The sequence below is a fragment of the Pezoporus wallicus genome, unplaced genomic scaffold (assembly GCF_028554395.1).
Source record: "Pezoporus wallicus isolate ANWC-B61680 ecotype Strahan unplaced genomic scaffold, APGP_CSIRO_Pwel_v1 contig_6094, whole genome shotgun sequence".
NCBI lineage: Eukaryota > Metazoa > Chordata > Aves > Psittaciformes > Psittacidae > Pezoporus > Pezoporus wallicus.
In genome coordinates, this window is record NW_026635941.1 from 982,826 (window position 1) to 1,005,349 (window position 22,524).

The following is a 22,524-nucleotide window of genomic DNA, read 5'->3' on the forward strand; positions in this document are numbered from 1 at the left end:
CTTTCTCTGAGTGCCTTCCTCTGCACACAAGCAAGACAGAAAACTATGAAAGCAGAAGTAAAGCTGCATGGTCAAGCACATTTCAAGTCCTTCATTTTATAACACAAGTATGTTTACATGCAGTAAGGAAACCAAACCAAAAACTTAGCTCTGCCAGGCAAAATCCACTTACCATATCAGGAGTCTAAAGTCTCTTCTGTGTAATTATGAAGCATATCCAGCTCCTCATACTGTAAAACCTCAGAGTAAACACAGGTGGACTTATGGTCGCTTCTAAACTGCTTCCCTGTCCACCTTAAGCACTTACTGGTTTAAATGCAATGAGCACTTCTATCTCTTTGTAGCAGAAAGTTTTACTCGCAGGGAGACAGCAAGGCCCGCTTTGTCTTGCCACCATATGCCTGTTCACAATTTTACTCCACTTGAGCACAAACACAGAAAATGAGATTATATCTGCCTGTTACTCTGTGGCACTGCCAGCAGCAATTAACAGTTTGGGGTTTGGAGGGTTCTATTTTGTCCTTTTCTGTTTGCTTGTACCTTCGTATTTTTTAGTTAAAGTTCTGCAGGAATAAGATTAAGTATTAGAGCAGTGAGATGGAATAATATCTAATGAAGTTACAGGATATTTTTATCACGCACAAAGGATATGGACTCCTGTGTTCCCAAGAGGGAAATAACAAGCAGCCAGGATTAAAGATAGACAGACAGATAGACAGATATTAAATAAATAAAAATCTCTTTTAGTCATGATAGAAGATTTCATCCACCCCATTCCTTCTTTATGGATTTAAGGGTTGCCTGAAGCACTGTGTCCCCCTAATCAAGGAAGATGGGACAGTGTAAGCAGCTAGAGAATTTGGGTCAAGATTTCCATATTCTTCTGCAGGCTGCCATCCCTCCAACAGCGCACGTCAGTGGGAGGAACGTAAGGCACAAGGAAGGAGTGTCAATACACACTGACATCAATATACAAACTGACAGTGATCTGTTCAAGGAAACCGATACACAGTTTTACATAGGTGTTTAAACAAAACTGTGCTGGCTACAGTACCAGCATCCAAGGGACTGCAACAAAGGCTCAGCTACCTGATGTTGGAGAAGCAGTCCTTAGTAGGACTATTCTTCTAAAAAAATTCAAACATTAAAAAAAAAAAAACCCCAAAAAAATGCCCCACACAAACCACAACAAGCAATAAACATCACCACAACAATAACAAAACCCCCAAACAAACGTCTGACCTGTCATTGTATTTTCATTATGAAAATGAAACATCATGTCACCTCAGGCATGACAGCATTTCAAGGGCCAGCAGGGAAAGAAACAGATTTTGTACCAGCAATTTCTGCCTAAACCTGGGGTGCAATTCTAAAGGTATGAAATTAAACAATTTAATAGCTTTTTGAAAATCACTACATGTGGAAAGCCGCAATTTCCATTTCCCTGGGTTTTGAAAGAAATAATAAATATGGGCTATAATACACATTTTAAATCATCAGATTATCTACCTGAACTAGTTTCAAGAGCTTCACCTAAAGAAACTTCCCACCTGTCTTGTCAAACAGGAACACTATGTGACTGTAACTAAGTTGTTAGTTATGCTCTTCGAGTACTGCACAGTACAAAATATACCTAAGCAGTAGCATAAAAGCTATAAAACTATAATTGGAAAAGAAATAAAATAATTGTCCTCTATTCAATAATTTCCAACTTCCACTGCTTACAAGATTACCTACTTTATGACAAAGTTGCCTTTGGAGCCATGCAAGGACTGTCACAAAGTAACAGGCGTGGGAACTCACTTTTAATAATCTAATTAATTTATGCATTGTTGAGTTTACTGGGGAAATAGCCAAAGGGTAATTTATTAATCTAAGAGCCTAGATTCAGTTGTACGCATGCCCCAAGAGACAAACGCGGCTGTGAGTTCTCTTTTCATGAAACCAGCTTCAGGCTCTAGTACAAAGAATGTGAAGTGGTAACGTAAGGTCGTATTCTGAAACTGCTGTTGTACTCTGTTATCCAGAATACAAGGAAACCATGCATGGTTTAGTTCTGTAGTGAAAGGAATACAGGAAAAGTCTGGGAAATCTGCAAGTTAGAAACAGACTACCTGATGTTCTGAAATACAACTTGACCTTAAAAATAATAATAATAAAAAGTTGAACATGAAGAATGAAGCTAAAGGGAGCACATCTGTATAAACATTCAGATCAGTTACATTTCTTGTTTGTGAATGGCAGAGGAATGTGCATTCCATTTTATATTTCCCTGCCTTGGTTCTTCAAGAAAGGATACCTACAGCAATTATGTCAGTAGCTCTAGGATGATACTGCACTTTTTTTCCTCTTAAATCAAGCAGCAATATTTTTCATTAATTCTTGTGCTTGTGCATGAAATACACATTATATAGACTACAGCTTTAAAATACAAACACAGTATATTTAGTATTCAAGTTCTTTCTCAGAACAGTTGGTCCACAGTAGTCAACTGCCTCACCACTATCGTGCACAGATATAGTTATTCTGCCTGCAAACTGCTCTCTTAGGACAGCAACCTAGAGAATACATGTCTGAAGATAAATCAGGTATTTCTTAATTCCATTAGCAATATTAACTATATATCAGATTAAATGAAGTTCATAGTCAAAGCTCATCTACAGAAACTGTCTCTTAGGCGTTTTCTAAAGCCTAATCTACTCAAGGGACCCAAATTTGGAGCCACTACCAAGACAGAAATAAATTTAGTCTTTAACATTTCACATGTGTCTGTTTCAAATAGAAGACTATAAAATAACAATGTTCCAAAACTCAAGACAATAAATTTCAGTACTGCAGTCTGAATGTTGAATAAGCTGCACGCATGTACTTCAGCCTGATTAGATCCACATGGACTTATTCAATATTTTAGTTTACACTTGCATTATTAATCTGGAACAGTTTTCCAGTGTGAAAGCAATGGAAACCTGAGCAGGTGACACAAGGAAGAAAATCTCCTGAGAAAGCAGCTCGTACATACATGGTGCAAATTCTGCTCTATATGGAACAGGATCTACTGCTCATGTCTTTGGTAACACACACGGAGCATTACTTAAAGTTAATGTCCAATAGGGTATTAGGAAATTTTCATTAGCCATTAGAAGCACTATGGCTCTCCAGATCCCTTAGAATTAACTTTTACTTGTAAACTGCACTTGACAGAAGAGAAGAAGGGAATGGAAAGGGATGTAACAACTGCCACCTGCAAATGTCTTCGTAAGAAAGCTTAGACTGGTTGGTACTTCATTTCCACCTGCTAAATTGGACTGAAAACCAAACTAATCCCAATTTTCTGCTAAATACTGTAGCTGCTAAAGAAATAAGCTGCCACCCTGAGTCCATGGAGGATGTCCATGTGGATATTTAACAGGAGAACCTCTCAACCACCTCCCCTTTTGAGAACAAGAGCTTTCAGCCAACGATCCTTCAGATGAAGTTGTGCCCTGGAGTCTACAGGTTTTGAAAGCAAAGCAAGAAATGAAGCATGCATCATCATCTGTGCTTTACTATATAGTGAAGCCCTACCATCCTTCTTCCCCAACAGACTTCCAATCTGTCGGACAGCATGTGCACACTGGAGCAACGCCGGTAGTGACAGACTGAGATCTGAAATAGAAGGACACCTGTATCGTCTCCCAGGGCAATTCAGCTGCAGAACACTCAGTCTGCACTCTTTATTAGTAAAATCACAGCACCTTATTACTGTTTTTTCAGAAGGAAAACCAATGTAGCAGAAACCCCCCCCTCTGCTGCTACATTACCACAAGAGACCCACCTGGCTTGGTTTATTTTCCAGCAGCAAGAACACATGAGGTGGAGCTCAGAGCCCCTCAGACCCACACTCCACCACTGCATATTTTCAGCAAGCCCCACTACTCACAGGCTCCAACATCTTCCAACAGCAGAGAAGACAACAGGGATCAAAGCTTTTGAGTAATCTTTTTACTTAACAGGTAACGAACATTGCTGTAGAGCTGGCTATTGAACCTCACAGACATGGGAATGGTTCTGACAAAAGCTGACAAATCTTAAGCATGTATATAAGCACCAAGTCTAGATGTACACAACACTCCCAGTCATTGGGTTGTCTATAGGCATCTGTGCCTTTAACAGAAGCAGCTCAGAAGTGTGTAAATCAAAGAACAAACTGTCTTAGTGCTCCATCCCCCACCAAAAAAGAAGCTAAACATTCTCTTGCCAGCCTTCTCCTTCCTGCAGTCTGTTCCCATACAGATGGTAAAACGTTTTTTCGAGGCCTTGTACTGCATGCTCCACTGAAGTCAATGGGAACCCTGACACTGACTTCTCTAACAGAAAGACTGAATCCACCAACGCAAAAAAAAAGCCAGAAAAGTGAAAAGCTTTTTTTGCTCTTTGGCTTTCCATCTCCTACAAAAGAACAATCTCAAAAGGATTAGGAAGGTCGCCAAATGGAGAAACCAGAAGCGCTTCAAATTGCTCCCAATGACTCAACTGACCACAGGGATGTTAATCCCTAGAGAACAACACTGCTGTGGCATAATATTAAGTCCAACCAGATCCAACAAAACTTCCACACCAATATATGTAAGACCTTATTCTCCAGCAGAAATGGGACGTGCATTTGAAGGTGCTCAAAAGCAAGATGGGTAAAGGGAGCGTTAGTTTATACTTAAAAAATCCAAGTTGATTATGAATCCCTGAGATGCGCTGATCCTGAATTTTTTCAGGACAGAGTAGGAAGGGATGTAATCCCGCATCTGTTTTCCAATCCAAAATGCTGCACAGCCAGAACATGCCCATGCACATATCCTTCTGCGCCATGCCTCTCGCCAGAGGTCTCCCAACCCTCTCACACCATGGGTGAGCATCCAAGAGCAGAGAGCAACCATCTCAGCCAGACACTGTCATAAAGTCAAAAGGGCAAATCTCAATCCACGTACTATGTGAATCAAGCTATACTAGCTCAAGCATGTACAAATGAAACATGATATTTAAAAAGTGATGTCTACTTCACATGAGTAAGTGTTAACAGGTTACCGAAAGCATGACACAGCTATTTGCCAAGCTGTAACTCCTACCTTGGGTGACCTGCTGTTACTAGAAATCTGAACCACGCTACCTCAAGTAAGGTGGTCCTAAAGCATGATTCAAAAACAGCTTCTACCATCTCTGAGTACATGAGGGTGGAATAAGTTAAATACTACTATCATTTTTAAGAGCTTAGCACCAACTTTCTGAACTTCATATACCTCAAGCTTATAGGAGACTTTTGAAGGGGACAGCAATGAGGTGTGCAATAGGATTTAATTTCAGTTGAAGCTTGTAACCCATTCTCACAGAGACACAATCTCCAAAGAAATACAAAGACATGACCATAGAAAATGCTCTACTGTGTTAAAAAAACTTAGGCTTCAGACTGCAAATTCAGTCATTCCTGACTGCTGGCACTCAAGTTGGTTTCCTGTCTTGCTGATTGTTATTTTTAAGATACACTGGAAAAATGGCATGGTAGCATTAAAAACCAGGAAAGAAAGCATGACCCTGGTTGAATATGCTTTAACAAAGCCAATGGAGAGGGCAGGTCTGCATATAGCATCAGTCCTCTTTCTGCCTAAGCTTTTCATTATCCCCATGCTGGACATTAGTGCCCCTTGCACAGATGAAGATTAGGTTCCTCTAACAGGCTCCTACCAGGCAGCCACACAAAAACCTTTCACAAAGTAAACAGTATATGAAAACCTTCAGTTACCTCACTCTGACTGCTGGTAGGGGGAAACAAAAAAATAAAAGGGTGGGGGGGGGAGGGGAAGAAAGAAAAGAAAAAAAAAGAACATTTTAGTATGATGCAGATTAACATTTCCAATTCTGAAGCTAAGAAAACAGAAGCTACAAATGCCCAGAAGAGGACACCACATGCTGAGTACACTGACTTATAAAAGGTGCTGATGGAATCTACCAGAGTCCACTATCATTTCTTCTTGTTCACTGTGTAAGAATTCCCCAATTAATCAGTTGCTTGAGGCAACTAATTAACATGCAACTGTTGTGGCTGCATCCAACCAAACACCTCAAACCCAGCATATTCTGCACAGGAGAGCCAGGCAAAGGCATCAAGGAAAGAATAACAAGGAGCTTCAAGTACCATTTGACAAGTACTATCAAACTCAACCTTTGGCATCATGCTCTTCATCATCAAAAATGTTTCCTATAACAGTATGTAACAGATTGGCACCATGAACAGCAGCTCAGTAGAAAAAAATGTATTTTTTTTTAATATTAACTGCTACATGAACAATTCTATTTGGAGTCATCAGGGTAATCCCAACTCAGGTAGCAGTAACACAATCTGGTGATTTTTTATTCTTACATGATCCTCCAACTTGACAATTCCTTAAAATCCAAAAAGAACTTTAATAGTAAAAGCAAGTATAATAATTTATGTCTCTCACTTCCGTTTCAGAGCAAGACCGGCAAACAATACGTTAAGTTATATTAAATTAATTGAATCTATGGCACCCTTTCTCCAACAGGAACTAAGTTCACTGAACTGGACCAAGTAAAAATAAGTAAATCAAGTCTGACCTTTCCATCAAGTACTTCCAGATGGAAAGGATTTTCAAGCTGATGAAGAAACAAAAAACCCTTAACACTCTGTGCTGCATTGGCTCATTCTGTGAGAGAGATTACTTCTTACTTTGCAGAACTGCACCTACGCTTCTGTTGAAACTTCAGGAGATGAAAAAAAGCAGATCAAAGCTTTAAAAGCTCTTATCTCCAGGATTATGTTATGATGCAATCTACCTTATTACTGCGCTCTGTGGCTTAGCAGTTTCTGTTGTTCAGCAGAGTAACTGCTTCAGAGATAAGCATTAATTTCTTTAGTACTCATGAAAGTGAGACATTAAACTAAACTGCAGTTCTTTCTCCAATGGAGAATTTAAGCAGCAAAGTCAATGTAAGGATTTACACAGACTTCAAATAGCTCTGTATCAAACTCCTAGTGCAGTGCAAGCAGTTCTGCATCAATCTATTGCCACTCCCCTGTGGCAACCACCACACTGACCCTCTAAAGCCCTGTAAGTCAGCCCAGAGCTTCTCCCTCTTCTATGACATGGCAACAGTGTGATAAATACATCCCATTAATTTGCAAATATCTAATCCACTTCTGCATTACGTTTAAGACAGGATTTATGTTTGCTAAAAAGCAACAAAGAACCCTAATCTTAGAAAACAGCACAAGACTGATGTTCCTGAGAACAGCCCACTCCACCTCTAGTTGCAAAACCATGGAAGAAGCAAAAGCAACAACAAAACAAGCAGCAGTTAGGACTCTACACTTGATACGGAGGGTCCATATCCTTTTTGTCAAAATACTTATGGCAGGCCTGTGGAAGTAGTTTACCATGTGATCCAAGAAAACTCCGTTTCAGATCAGATAATCACGACAAGGATATTGCATATATCAAATATCTCAGTCTTTCATTCATCCATCAATTCTTTTCTGTCCTTCCTGCTGTCATCATCCTGACTAAAAATACCAGCCTTGTTCACATTTCTTCATTTTCACCTGGCTTCTTTTCTCTCCTTTTCTGCACACATTCTGGTATTTTGAATTTGTTTGTTCTCCACTAATGGCCCTACTGCTGCCCAAAATTAAATCATGGAGCCACATTTGCATCTCTAACATGTGGCCCGTTCTTCATTACAGGCTTGATTTGACATCTGTCTTCTAGACCTTATAACATCCTTCCCCCCCCCCCATTTAAATTGCTCCTGTTGTCTTTGTCTTATCGCCAGAGAAAACTTGCTGGGGAAATTTTGGGCTTAACTGGATGTGTTCTTCTGAAAACACATAAAGCCAAGAGACAAAAAGATGCAGTGCCTTCAAAAACACCTAAAAAGCTTCTCCTTCTCCAGCTGTTCAAACACTACAGCAAAGCCATCCTCTGGTCAGCTGTCATAAGAAGTCCTGCTTTCCCCTTCCACCTCCTTTGGTGAGCTGGGTTAAGAAAGAAACTCATGTTTTTTTTCTGTTTGTTTGCGGGGTTTAGCTTTGTGCAGTTCAGCTCCCTAAATGTCCTCACTGCAAGATCAGACATATGCTAAAATCTGGCAGAGAAGAAATGAGGAGGAAGAGGAAAGAAAACTGACTCTTTCTGCAACAGCATGTACTGCTTAAACTCAACACTTCTGCTAAACAGCTCTGTAGCAGCACTGCTCTTAGTTTGGTAAGAAACTCTAAAATTAGCTCACATAATATGACTGTCTCATAAGAGAGACTGTTCCTGCAACAGATCTTAAGCTACAACAGCTCAGGATGCTGAAGCTGAAAGTATGCAGAAGTGGGGACACTGAGGAAATTCAAAACTGATTGAATATGGAAGACTTCTTAGTCTTCCATGTTGCTCTGAACCCCAAACCACAGCAGTGCTCTTCATGTGAAATGCCTGGGGTAAAGGAATGAAACCATGATAGGAACACATCACACCGCTGCTCAACAGAGAGGCTCTGATCCATACTGACACCAGCATCTTAACAGCCATCTTCCAGACTTCAGCAAGTAATCACGTATTAGCATATCCACTAATGAGTTCTCGGCAATAGCTCAAAATGTGAGTTTCTATGACAATCTCCTCTAAAACACCAAAAAAAAAGTATACACATATTAACTTACAAGATATTACAAGTTCAGCTTTAATAAGATCAGTCTTATTCTATCCTCTTAGGTTCCTTGTTTAGAAGCATAAATGTTATTCCTTGGATGATCCCTTCTGATTTTTTTATTCCTCTTTGATGGTGTACACCGACTTGCCAAGCTGTGTGGGAACTTGGACAAGCAACATAAGCTGCAACACTTCACAGACGTTTAAAGAAATGCTCATCAAAATAAATTTTTTAATTTTTTTTTTTTTAAAAGTCTGTAATTAGCTCAAAGAAGGAAAAGCAAAATACTAAAGGATCTTGATAGTGCCTCAAAACATTACAGTTTCCCATATGCAACCCAAAGTTAAATTTACAAAGAAGTCATTTATTGAGCACAACTCTCTGGCAGAGCTCTCTTTCCAGGCCAAATGGAAGAAAGGAGTAATAATGAATGGAGGACATGAGATGTTTTATAAATGCCTATGAAGACATATGACTTACGACAAGAACCAAATTAAATTGCCTTGGTTTATATTCTAATGGAAACCTTGTGCAGTTTCTTCAAACTGGAATTAGGACATCTTGCACATCATTACATTTCCATGGGGTCAGTGCTCTTCTGACCTACACTGATATTTATAGAAAAAGAAACTAAGCTAGCAAGAAAAAAATGTGTATCAGATCGTATTTTCTCATATCCAGATTAACAGAAGAAAAAAATTAAACATGGTATTGTCATTACCACACAAGTAATTTTCTTTTTTTCTCTCCTGTTAATATATGTAACCGTTACCAGTACCCACAAAATACAAAGCTGATGTTTTAACAGATACAGTGATGCATCCTCTAAACACTTTCTAGCAGAAGGTCCTGTCTTACCTAAAGAGAAGGAGACTTTCTCTTTCCCTAGCAAGGGTTTACCCTAAGGTCTCACCCTCCTCAAATAAAAGAAAATAAAGGCTAAAATTCTGTTTAAACTCATTAAAAAAACCCATGTTATATGTATACAAAACGGGAAAAGGTGGATGAAGCCATCAATAGCTGGCCAGATATTCAGAAACATCTTCATAATTATAATTAAAATTAATCAACAACCACCTAGAACAATTTTTTGTAAATCTAGAAAAACAGAATATCAGTGGAATTTTTTAGCCAGAGGTATTCAGTCTTTGGAAGATTAAAGCAGGCACTCAGTACAGCACTACCTAATAATTTTAACAGGATAAAAGCTGACTAGATTATTATGCTGCTGTATGAATTACAAAGTGGTGGTAATAAGCTGCCTGGGGAAAAAAAGTGAATGTTCTAGAAATCAAGAAGTATTTCTCCCATCCAATCTAGCAGCACTGCCCTGCTATGAATTCAAGCAAGCATCACCTTCCAGACAACTTCAAAGCTACACAGCACAAGAAGCTGTCTTTACTTTTTTATTTTTGCCTACAGAACTGGCAATTGAAGCTATCTATGAGTGTTATGTCCTTTTACTTGCAAGGACAGACTTCTGAACATGAACCTATTCTGTGTGACCAATCTGGACAGATCAGCCCACTAACGCCACTAATAAGCTTCACATGCACTGTTACAGTAAAATCAACGTATTTGTAGTCATTATTTCTGATTTCCATATATTTCAAAGTACATGGACACAGGTGAAACAGGGGAGAGCTAAAAAAGCAAGGGGTGGGGGGAAAAAGGAGAAAAAAGAAACCTGCCCACTTCTTCCCCCGCAAAAAAAGAAAACCCCTAGAATCAAGTACCACTACCACCGCAATACCAGAAGAAAAAGCAGTAAGACAAAGTATACTCCCTATTCACACATACACACAGTCCTGCACAGAGACTTTTTGTGTCTTTCTGTTTCAGCTCTTTCTGGTCTTCTGTATGAAGACCAGAAAGAGCTGAAATCCCTTTAAGCACTCAAAACCACGCAGACCTCCAAACCCTGCAGGTAGCCTCAGCTCTCAGGACCACCATCTGCAGAGGTACACTTGCTGTTAGAGCTGCTGTTTCAGTGCCCTTAAATGGACACAAGTCTGATATCGCCAGAGCACGATTCCTTCCTCTTTTGTCCGCTTACTGCTAATACCTCTTCATGAGCCAGTGCTAACACAGAAGCTGGATCAAGAAACTGATCTACCTCTGAAACCAACCCCCTAAGAATAAAAACTACATCATAGTGGAAGCTGTCAGGAGTTAGAGAGGTCCCAGAATGACCTTTAGCAAAAGTGGGATAGATTTGTGCCAAACCATGCAAGCATGGTCTAAAAAGGTAGAGGAAAAAGAAAGTATATCACCAAGGACATTCCCTCCTTAAAAGGGCTGATATGTAACAGCTGTACATTTATAATACATTTTTCTTTCCTTAAGATAATCATCACACTTCATGCCTAATATCTCTTGGGCTTATAATATTATTTACTAAAGGACAGCTGCTACCAGCCCATCTCAGAGCTACATAGCGTAAGATGTTTGGGAGATGTATCTGTAAAGGAAACAGCAGACAACTTACTATGATAACTGTGTGTGTCAGAGGGAAAAAAGAATGGAGAAACACAGCAGTAAAGATCCGCTGTGTTGCCCCCACCAAGTGCAGGAGAGGTAACAACTCTACAGACTTCCTCCAAAGCTACACAGCCCTCTCAGAAGTTTCTTGGGCTCCAATAAGGCCAAGCACTGGACCAGCTGAGCTTTGCTCCCTTCCCTTTGTATGCAGAGAGACTCGTGCAAACACGGTTAGCTGGTCTTTCTGTAACCTTGAGGAGCAAAGCCACAAGCACAGAGCACAGCATGTTGATGACAATGTAAAACATTTTCTTCCTGTCTTTTTTATCTCCAATTTAGCAGATTTCTTTTGACATCTTCATCACATGCTATATCATTGTCTGCTAGCTCAACTATGAACCAAAAAAGGCAATAGGACTACCATGCATACAGCCTTTACATTCATGTATTTTAAAGGACAGAAGGAATAATTGCATTCCTGGCACAAACACTGTGCTGGTGGAACCCGCAGATTAAGTTGAACCATTCATCTAGTCCATCATGTCTGCAAAATTCAAATTTAATCTAGAGGAAAATGCAGCATTGCAGCTTCATTAAACACTGCAGCACACACTTGCTTAAATAAATATTTATGCGATCCTTGCCTATTTTCACCTTTCTTCCCCCCTCCACCTCAAAGCAGAAGCAGCCTCCTTCCACAAGGAAAAAAAAGTGCTGCTTCAAAAAGAGCTGGAAAACTAATCATGAAAGCAGCAACATACTAAGATCCTCATGTTTTTTATTTCTTAGAGACATGCAAAAAAAGGTCTGTGTAGGGAGAAAACGACAGGGGACCCTTTTTATTTCATTCATGAAAGGCAGGCATTATCTTGTAACATATGCTCCAAGTTTCATTAGCCACTTGATTTGAAATGTATTTAAATGGTACACTACAGTCTGGGCTCAAAAGCCCAGCCTTCTTTTTCAAGAGGGTTCTATGGTGAGCATATTAAGGGTAAATATATCACCAAGCAGCAGACCCTGCATTTCCAAAATCTAAGCCTCCATTGAAGCAAATGAGAGTTAAGCAGTGGCAGACAGAATGAACTAATTCAACTTGCGCTGTCGACCAAAAGCTACATCAAAAAAAAAACAAAACACCTCAATAATCAATGCCAAAAGTGCTAATATACTGTTCACCTGAACTTTTAAGCATGACTGTACATGTCGCAGAATATACCAACACACATTTCTCTTGAAAATGTCATTTGTTTTTCAGGACAATCTGTGCTGCCAAAAATCTGTATGTTTTCCATGACGTTTCATTAAATGGATCATTTTCCTCAGAGCAAAATGTATGGCTTTTCAGGCTGCTGAATTTAGAGTGGTACAGGTTTACAATTGATTTTGTTCTTCAATACAATGGCTATTTGGTTTGAGAAACTAGAAAGAGCACATTATGCAGCCTTGATAAAAACAACATACTAGGATGAAAATGACAAGGTAACATGGAGAGAAACCATTATCAAAGCAGCAAGACCATTTTCATCACATCTCAAATTCTCTTCTCAGAAGAAAAGATCAAATTATTTTTTTCCTTTTTATAACATCAGCATCCCTGGTAGTTCAGCAACCCTTTAACAAACCTTCAGAAGCTCTCAACAAGGACAAAGACTGGAGAAGGAGGGAACTGCTGCCATTAGTCCTGCCTGATTCTGCGTGACATGGGCCCAGGGCAACAAGAGTAAAAGGATTATTGAAAATGGTGGTGGTAGGGAGCCAAGCAAGTAAGTAAAAACGAAGACAGGGAAGTCATTCGATGGCCTTTTCGACCCACCTACAAAACAGGGGACTTGAGGACTGCTTTGAAGCTGGGGGTTGTGTGGTGAGTTAATTTCAAGGCCTTATTATGGTCACTTTCCAGCTTGTGCTGGATCTGGCTAAGAAGTGGCTTCATGTTTAGGCAAAGTTCCTGGTAAAACCCATGGCATTAACACAGAATATTTGATAAAAATGACAAGAAGGTAATTTTAAAAAGTATTATGCTTAGAGATTAGAAATGTCAACACTCTTCTGTCAACAGCTATAATGAATTACCTGTTATCTGAATTTACCCTACTATTTTCTGCTCTATGTAACACAAAGATGCAATTAGGAGTATAGCAGCATTCATTATTAATTCTTCTCTTTTTCCTTTCTGGGGAGGACTTTAATAAATACACGTTCAGTGAAAAAATGCTTGTGGATATCAGTGGCACTAAGAAAGAAAGTGGACAAAAGAAATCAAGCAGTCATGATATGGTTTTAGAAATGCCAGATGTAACACCTGCCAGGGCAAACATACACCCTACATCTGTAAGTTATGCTAAGCATTAAAAAAAAACTAAGACCAACCCGAAACGGAACAGCTCCACACATATTTAAAATGCAAATGAGCACCTCCAAACTAAACTGAGTAGGGAAAAAAAATGTATTAGACAAAATGATTTTTTTGCCAGCTGTATTGTTTTTACAGTTCATTTTGGACACCAAGCTCAGCACAGATGGCAAAATGATTTCAGTCCTTCAAGGAACTCATATAATGTATCCTAATTACTAGACATAAAATTTAGACCATAGGAGTTGTTCAAAACTGCTAATGTAATAAAATATACACCGGTTTGTTCATTCTGAGCACTCATTCTGTTTAAACAGGGAAATGAGCACACCTAAATTAACCTCCTAACTCTGCATATTCACATGACTCTGAAAACACACTTTGCCAAAGGGCAAGCTCCAGATCAGTTTCATGAAAACTGTTCAGCAAGACAAGGAGCTGATGGGCGTTGAAATGCACCTTCCTTCAACCGTAATATGTCACTTCAGTGCTTTAATATGTATGGGTGGGGGCAACTGGCTTCTTCCACAAAACAAGAAAGAGCAAACTCCAGGTGCAGTGGTCCCTACCTATTTTATGGCATCAGCTAATCACCCATCAGGGGCTGTTAGGATGAAACCTTCCCCAAGGGGCTGGTTATCCAGCAATCATGTATGGCAGGGTTTTTCCAACACCCCTCCAAAACAGCTGGTACTGCAATGTCAGCAGCAGGACTATACTGACTGATGGCCTGATGTGAAGCGTCAGCTACACTCACACCACATTAATGATTTTGGCACACATGCAGTTGTAACCACTCCCTTTACACTAAAGCAATGTTGCATGGGCATGATCTGCAAGATTCAAGTCCTGCAGCAACTCATGCCATTTTACTTTTCAGCACAGGTACAATTAATATGAAGGCATGCTAGCTAGTCTGACGTTAGAAAGACCACTAGCAAACAGTACTTCTGTAACCATCATCTCATTCCACCTAAGAAAGCTTGATTAGCTTGTATTTAAATTAAAAAGAAGAAAAGCCATCAGCTTTGGCTGAGCTCTGGAGAATGCACAGGTATGAAGGCAGACGAGATGGATGTACTGTGCTTCCACAACCACTTATTCAGTAGCAGTTTAACTGAGGTCAAAGAAGTTAGAAGGCAGCGTTCAAGTATCTCCACTTCCTTTCAAATGAGTAACATACAGTCTGAGCTTTATCATCTTTAAACTGTGTGATGTTTTGTCCAAATATAAATTCAGACAGTTCCTGTGCTGCACTGAGCTCCCACTCAAAATGAAGCGAAGCAACAACAAGCCATATAAACCTTTAAAACATGTAGGTGGTTCTGCTTATTCCCCATTCCTTCCTTTCTGCCCTTGCAATGCTCCTCAACTGCTACTTTCTACATCAAGACTTCAAAATCCACCTACGCTGGCAATGGACGAGGAGAGGCAACGAAGGCAATATCAAGAAAAAATACAAGGCTCCTGGTACATCTCTGTAGGAGAAATTTAAGTCCTTCTGTACTCCATGCACCTTCCAGACCAGGGCTCTGCCCACCATCCAGGCATCCGGCCTTGCGTCCTACAGCCAGTTGCTGGCATGCATGGGGGAAAGATAGGGCAGAAGAGCCAGGACACCAGCAGTTTCCCACCAAGAAGCAGGAAGCATACTGGTAAGCACAGCAAAGAAAGGTTGGTTGGTTTTTTTTCAGCCAGATTCCTATGTTTTATAGCACACCACAGCAGAGCTGATCACTTCAGGTTAATGAAAGTACACTGCTTTATCACACACTGATTTTAGCTAATCAATATGATTATGTGTAAGATGTCCACCCCATTTTTAGGGAGTAAACCTGCTAGCACCTTGCCCCACAACAGGGCAGAACACCCTAAGCTGTGCTTTTAACTGTAGCTAAAGAGAATCTCTGAAGTTGTGACATGATCATCTAATAAGCAGAAGAACTTTTGAGTACCCAAATCAAGGCTACCACCACAACGGAGTTTCAAAATTTACCCTTAAAAACACACATAACAAAGGTCTCTGTTTCTCAAGTCAGGAGAAAAATTTGAGACTGGCAAAAAAAAAAAACAACCAACCTCCGGTTAAAGTGACCTGGAGAGGTCACCAGACCTTCCTCTACTCCAGGCAGGGCCTACCTCTAAGCCAGACCAATTTGCTCAGGCCCTTGCCCAGTTCAGCTCTCCTAGTCTCCAAGGGTGGGGACTGTACAGCCTGCTTGGGTGCCTGTGCCACCACATGGCCACTCTCATGGCAAAGACATTTTTTCTCACATGAAGTCAAAAAAATATTTTCCTTATTACTCCCTTTGTAATCTAACAGTATGAGGCTGCTACCTTCTGACTGCTTTTGCTTTCCTCTTCCCTCTTTTTAAGAGGGGTTTTTGAGTTTGTTTGGGTGTGGGAGGGTTTTTTTGTTCGGGTTTTTTTCAAATGCCACCCACAATTCCAAAATGGGCTCACATCCAGCTGAGATTTACAGTTCCAAGGCCTCATTCTGGAGCCCTTCCCTACCAGTGGTATTTGTAACTGAATTGCCAAGTTACTGAGCTATTCATGCCTTAAAACCTCCCAAACTTTCTACTCTTAATTCCTGTAAATTCATGTATTTCTTTCTATAACTTTAAATAGAGCCTTATTACCCTATGGACATTTATTAACTGCTTCTCTACTTCCATCTTCTTACTCTTTTTCTCACCTTCAGTAATTTCACTACGCATAAATTAACTTTATATAAATCAGACAACAGAAGGTCCGCAGAAACCTCCAAAACCTTACTAGTAGTAGGTTACCTTTGGTATTTTAGTCAGTGGTAAACAAAAGTATTAATTTCACAAAGTAATACTCAGTAAAAAGACAAAGCTACTGGTGAAAAATAATTTTAGTAACCACTACAACATTAAAATGAATGTTCTAGACCATAAAGGCCAAACCTGGGAAAAAAAACGAATAAAACACTGCAAGAAACAGAAGGAACAATCAATGGGTAAAAGACGGGAATAGAGATGCCAAAAGAGCAGAGATCCTAAGCATGAATTATATTGCTTTCTAAAGAGGCATTTTCACAGAAATTGATTTGACATTTAGGAAGCAATGTAGCTACTGCCATGGCAATAAGCAATAGCCCCTGCTTTAAAAGAAAATATAATAAAAAACAGAGGTGGTACAAAAAGACATAAGGACTAAAGCAACTCAAGCCATGCCCTTTTGTTTCATAGCATGAAATCCACATTTTCTTTTCACATTGTCACACACACTGGTACGAGGTCATCACGGTATCACAGCATGGAGACAAAACAAAATTAGATCCACAATCTGTTCTTAGGACATAAGGGAGTGGTAATAAGTTTCTCCTCTGAAATATGAAATCAATCATTGTGACTTCATCTGTAGGGCAGGCTTTATCTATTAAGAAAACCTGAATGGTTCAGTGTGCAGCAGAGACCAGTAACTCTGGACTGCCCCAGTGTATTTCAGTATCATGGCAGGATGACAGAAGACATGTTACAGCTGACTCTTTCAAGATCAGCCCAGAAAGAACAAAGGCATTTTAAAGAATAAACTGTCACCACAGCTTTATTCAAAATACTTTGTAAGAAGCTCACCCTGCATACACTATACAAAAATTATCCCCCATGGGTAGAAGACACAGGGACAGAATTGTCCAATAACAGTCCCTGTAACTCCCCCAGCAACCACTTTTTGAAGCTGTTTAACAGGTTCCAGAGAAAGCTTCTTTAAAAAGGACAAAAGACAACGGAGTAGGAGAGAAAAAGGAAAATAGACAGGGAATGTCCCTACAGACTTGGCTCTCCAGCACACCCCTGCAGCTTAGTGCTTTAGAAGAAGAACCACCACAGCTGTTTTCGAGGATGGGACTTACTTCCTGGCAGTACTGGAGAATCCCTTCCTTTGTCCCAATGCAGGTCTTGGTGCCAGAGGGGTCTGACTCCCACTTTCCGTTCTGCACGTTCATGTGCATGTTGAGTTTCCCACAGAACATGGCAATCTGGGGCTCTGCCAGCAGCCCAGCATTTCCATCAGCTGGCACCTGCAAGAAGAAGAAGAAATGACAAAAAAAGGTTTAATTCCACACCTGACATTTCAGTCTATCCAAAGCAGAAACAGCTCAAGCAAGCCTGAACCAAACCCTAGGCTTACCCACCCATGGCAGCAAAGGCTGAAACTGTTTGATTCACGCAGGTTTGAGAAGCGTTAATGCAGTCTTCATACGAATCCAGAACACAATACTGATCCTGCCCCTCTACTCTGCTCTTGTGAGACCTCACTTGGAATACTGTGTGCAGTTCTGGTGTCCTCAACATAAAAAGGACATGGAACTGTTGGAACAAGTCCAGAGGAGGGCCACGAGGATGATCAGGGGGCTGGAGCACCTCCTGTATGAAGTCAGGCTGAGGAAGTTGGGGCTGTTCAGCCTGGAGAAGAGAAGGCTGCGTGGAGACCTCATAGCAGCCTTCCAGTATCTGAAGGGGGCCTACAGGGATGCTGGAGAGGGACTCTTCATTAGGGACTGTAGTGATAGGACAAGGGGTAATGGGCTCAAACTTAAACAGGGGAAGTTTAGATTGGATATAAGGAAGAAATTCTTTCCTGCTAGGGTGGTGAGGCACTGGAATGGGTTGCCCAGGGAGGCTGTGAATGCTCCATCCCTGGTGGTTTTCAAGGCCAGGTTGGACAGAGCCTTGGGTGGCATGGTTTAGTGTGAGGTGTCCCTGCCCATGGCAGGGGGGTTGGAACTAGATGATCTTAAGGTCCTTTCCTAACTATTCTATGATTCTAACACAGATTTTAAAGCTGTAACCAAACTGTTGCCCAAATATAGTCACCTTGTCAACTTGGTTAAACACACAACAACGATCATTCTTGAAGCATGATTATAGAATTTTATTTTCCACATGTATTCAGTGTACTGAGAGGAAGAGTTCACTAATAATTAACAAAAAAGTAACAAGTTTTCCCCAAGAGCTTCCTAAAAAAAACCCACAATGTATCTTTTTTCCAGCGTTTAGCACACAGGCTTTTATCTTATCATGCCTTATAAAGACCATGGGTTAAAAGCAGCAGTTTCCAAGTGAGATTCGTCTCAACTGAATCTTAAAATGCAGTGGCTGGGATGGTATCGAAATGGGACTGCTAAAGGTCTAGCTCACAGCCAAATATTACAGACTGTCATCTACTCAAACAAGCATTAAAACACCCAGGTTGATGACAGGCCACCCTATAGTGCTCTTACTCACCTCCTTTGGGCACGCTCCCTGCAACACCCTGACTCAGCACCACCCAGCTGCCTTCCCCCTTTAAGTGCCCCATCTTCTGGGGTACAGAGCCAAACATCAGAGATGCCCTCAACTACTTCCCAATTACATGCACTTCTGGAATATCTGTGAGCTTCCCACCTTATAATATGTATTTATAAACCACCTTAACACTCCTCCCCCACAAACCTCAACACTGGTTTAAATCCCTCCCATGGGACTGCAGTATTAAGGCAAACAAGTCAAGAGTTCTCTCTTTCAGCCTTCTGCTCTCTCATGTAGCCAACCTCAGAAGGTATAAGCTGAAAGTACTCGCTTCAGTTTTACCATCTGAGAAAACACAACACAAAGATAAATCTCCTCTTCAAGCTAAATTCCTCAAGTCCATGGCTCTCCATTGCCCCATATGCCCCAAAGGCAAGCATGTCACACTTGAGGTACAGCAGAATATGCAATTAGGTTTAAATATCTATTTTTAACTTTTAATCTTTAGCTAGAAGGCTTCTCAAGGGGAAAATCAGAAACATTTTAAAAATTAATGAAAAACTGAAGAAACAGAATTACTGTCTCACACGAGGTATGCAAACCCTGTATCTTCAGTTTCCCTACTCTTTACTTAAACAAACACAAAACAGCTTCATGAATAATAAAATCACACCAAGAAACATTGCAGTCAACATCTAACTACCCTATTAGCTTAGCATTGTTAGTTAAAATGCCACAATTAAGACAAGTTGGGTTTTTGTTTTCCTTTTTATTTTTCTTTTTTTTAGAAAACAACATTAATTTTCCTGCCCTCAGGAACACTTATATTGGCACAGATTTCTCTTTACTATCTCAATTTTTCTTCTCCAGTGGAAGGAGTAAGCACTGTATGATTTAACAGTCAACCATCACTGTCCTTCCACTGGGTAATTAGAGAGTTTTCCAGTAACCAGGATGACACCTTGTCTGGCTTGCTTTAATTAGTGAAACTATCACTGGCTTACTCCCTCTAACATCTTCAGAAACTGGAGAACATATCAAACTTGACACATCTGTATCAAACACTTGCAAAAAAATCCTCCAAATTAATGATTTTCTTTCTTTATAGATGCACCACAACCCTATCAAAACTTCAATAAAAATAGAAGCGCGTCATTCCACAGGTGACGTGCGTAATGTGAAACCTACTCAGAGTCAGCTCTTCCACCTGAGATCTCTATTAAATTAATAGTACAGTAGGAGATCTACTTATCTTTTTTCACTCAAAATCTTAAGCTGAAATTTCATGGAGACCTTCCCTAGTGGCTTTGTAATAGGGAACTTTTGATTATTTTCTGCCTTACCCAAGGAAGCTAAGAAGGCACCTAAAAGTGGCAGAAAACAAAGGGACTATTTACTTAAGAGTGGTATCAATTTAGCTCTAACAATATGACAACCTGTGACTGTCTACTTACAATCTCATTCCCTTCAAAAATCACATAACATCTCCCAGCTTAATGACATTACCAGCGCAAGCCATGATCACATGGAGCTTTCTACATTTTGAGCTGGCAGGGTCACACTGATGAACTGCTCTGCATAGCACTTCTTTATATTGATTAGGACAGCTAAATGTTTCTAATCATAAAGAAATATTGGAGCAATTAATACACACTGTCAACAGAACTAAACATTTAGATCACAGGATGATTTAGGTTGCAAAAGACGTCTGACATCATTGAGTCCAACAGTAAACCTAACACTGCCAAGTTAAACCAAACTGAAAGCCAAAAATAAAAGGTTAAACTTAGTTGATTTCAAGAGAGGATTCTAGTCTGCATAACTTATTGATAAGGTAAAACCTAATGAACTATTACTGACTTTAACAGAGACATCCAGCAGCAGTTTTATCATAAAGAGGACTGAACAACAGTATTTTGGGAGATAGTGGGGAGGAAGTAGCACTTTAAGAATACATGCACTTCAAAAGATAAGTTAACTCAACAAATGGCAGGAGAGTAAGATAAAACTAAATGTGGTAATTTGTCCCATACATGCTGCCATAATATTCTTAAACACGCAAATTCACGAATCACTGGTCATATCAAAAGGTATATCCAGCTTAAATAAGCAACCTGGTGAAGAATTTTATGTATCATTCACATTTTCTTCACAGCCAGTGGTTTAATTCATTTACATTCATTTTCTGACAAGAAAAATCATCTGCATTACAATGCAATTAAATAATCTAGAGCACTGATCTACATAGATAAGCAGCTTTTATCCAGTAATGCTGAATAACATAAAGCTACAGTCCAGTTTGTTACAATAACGCCTATAGCGGCAAATCTCTCCTTGACTAATCCTAAAGCTCTTGGGCAGATTAGTCTCCCAAAGAATAACTCATGCAACACAAATGACATTAACAGCAATTATTTCCTTTACTAGTATTCTGCAAAAGTAAAAATCTCCAAGCTTATTAACAAAACTGTAATCACATATTATTTTTGTCTATTTTGCATATGACCTCAAAGAAGTAGCACGTGCTTTTTCCAAGCCTCTTGGCAAATCATTAAATAACAGTAGGACCAATTAGCATGTCGGCTCACAGTGACCCCAAAGTTATGCTTTGGCTTTCACAGTATATCCAGTTTGTAAATAAAATGCTACTCATCACTTCTACACCACATCTGGATCACAGATGTATTTCTAGAATGGGAACTACCTGAATTTTAAAAACGGCAACTAATGCATTCTGAAAGATTACCTCAATCAATTGTACACTATTTAGAGCTCTGTATACACTAGCCTAGTATGTCACAAGATGTTGAGGTACCAGCTTGACATTTTTTATAGAGGAAACAAAATTATTAAGTTGTTATGCATCTTTTAATTATTAACTTTCAAAAGTGTAGCGAGGGTACACATTTGGAAAGAAAGGATCCACAGCCGTGCTAATGCTCAATGCTGACAGCAGGCTCTCCCTTAAAGAGTTTCAGCATCGCAGGGGCCTGTCGTTCAGCTGACAGACTCATTTCACCTCCAGTTGTGCACACCATCCTGCGTGCTCTTCTGCCACATCTCCTTCTTATGAGCAGTTACATGCTGAAGCATTTAAAATGTTATTTGACAGTAATGAAAATTAAAATACCTTTCACGTACAGGTTCTTGGCATTTTGCCTACTCTCAAAGAGAAAGCATAGTTAAGAACTCATCCTATAGGTGGGGATATTAAAAAAAGGAAAACCAGTCAACACTAAAGACTAGGATCAGAAGACAACTCCGTAAGAGAAAGCCTATCAGATATATAACTGCTTATTGGTTATAACTGCTTTGAATAAGGAAAGAAGACTGACATAATTCAGAAGTTTTCCCAACAGACTGTGTCAATTAAATAGTTTAGAACAAAAGAAGGTTAAGTCCTGGAAAATACACCTGAATGACTTTGTTTAATTACTGGAGCACGTCTTTGAAAACAGAAGTTTCATGGTATTTTTCTGATTCTTTTGAGAGGGAAAACAATCATTCCAAGTACTTGTTTGATATCAAAATATCAAACTAAATACAAGAAAACCCATCATGTAAGCATTAAGAGATTAGTATGTAGGGAATCTGTTTCCTTCCCATGCTAAATTATAGTACAGTGGTACCGTTGCTTTCCCATCTTCAGCCCTGGTAATTTAACACATTTGAGTAGAGGTGCAAAGGGTCTTTAGTACATCCATGCACTCCACATCCATAAGGCATGCTGGATGCCATTTA

The 22,524-nt window shown here is 39.8% G+C and overlaps 1 protein-coding gene across 5 annotated transcripts in view; it reads right to left on the reverse strand.

Moving 5' to 3' along the window:
• Nucleotides 1-22,524, reverse strand: part of APP (amyloid beta precursor protein) — a 205,331-nt gene that overhangs the window by 151,033 nt on the left and 31,774 nt on the right. For all 5 annotated transcript variants that reach the window (XM_057398713.1, XM_057398712.1, XM_057398710.1 and 2 more), the window contains exon 2: nucleotides 17,406-17,573. In XM_057398713.1, the coding sequence (XP_057254696.1) occupies nucleotides 17,406-17,573 (168 nt within the window). The remainder of the gene's footprint in view (nucleotides 1-17,405; nucleotides 17,574-22,524) is intronic.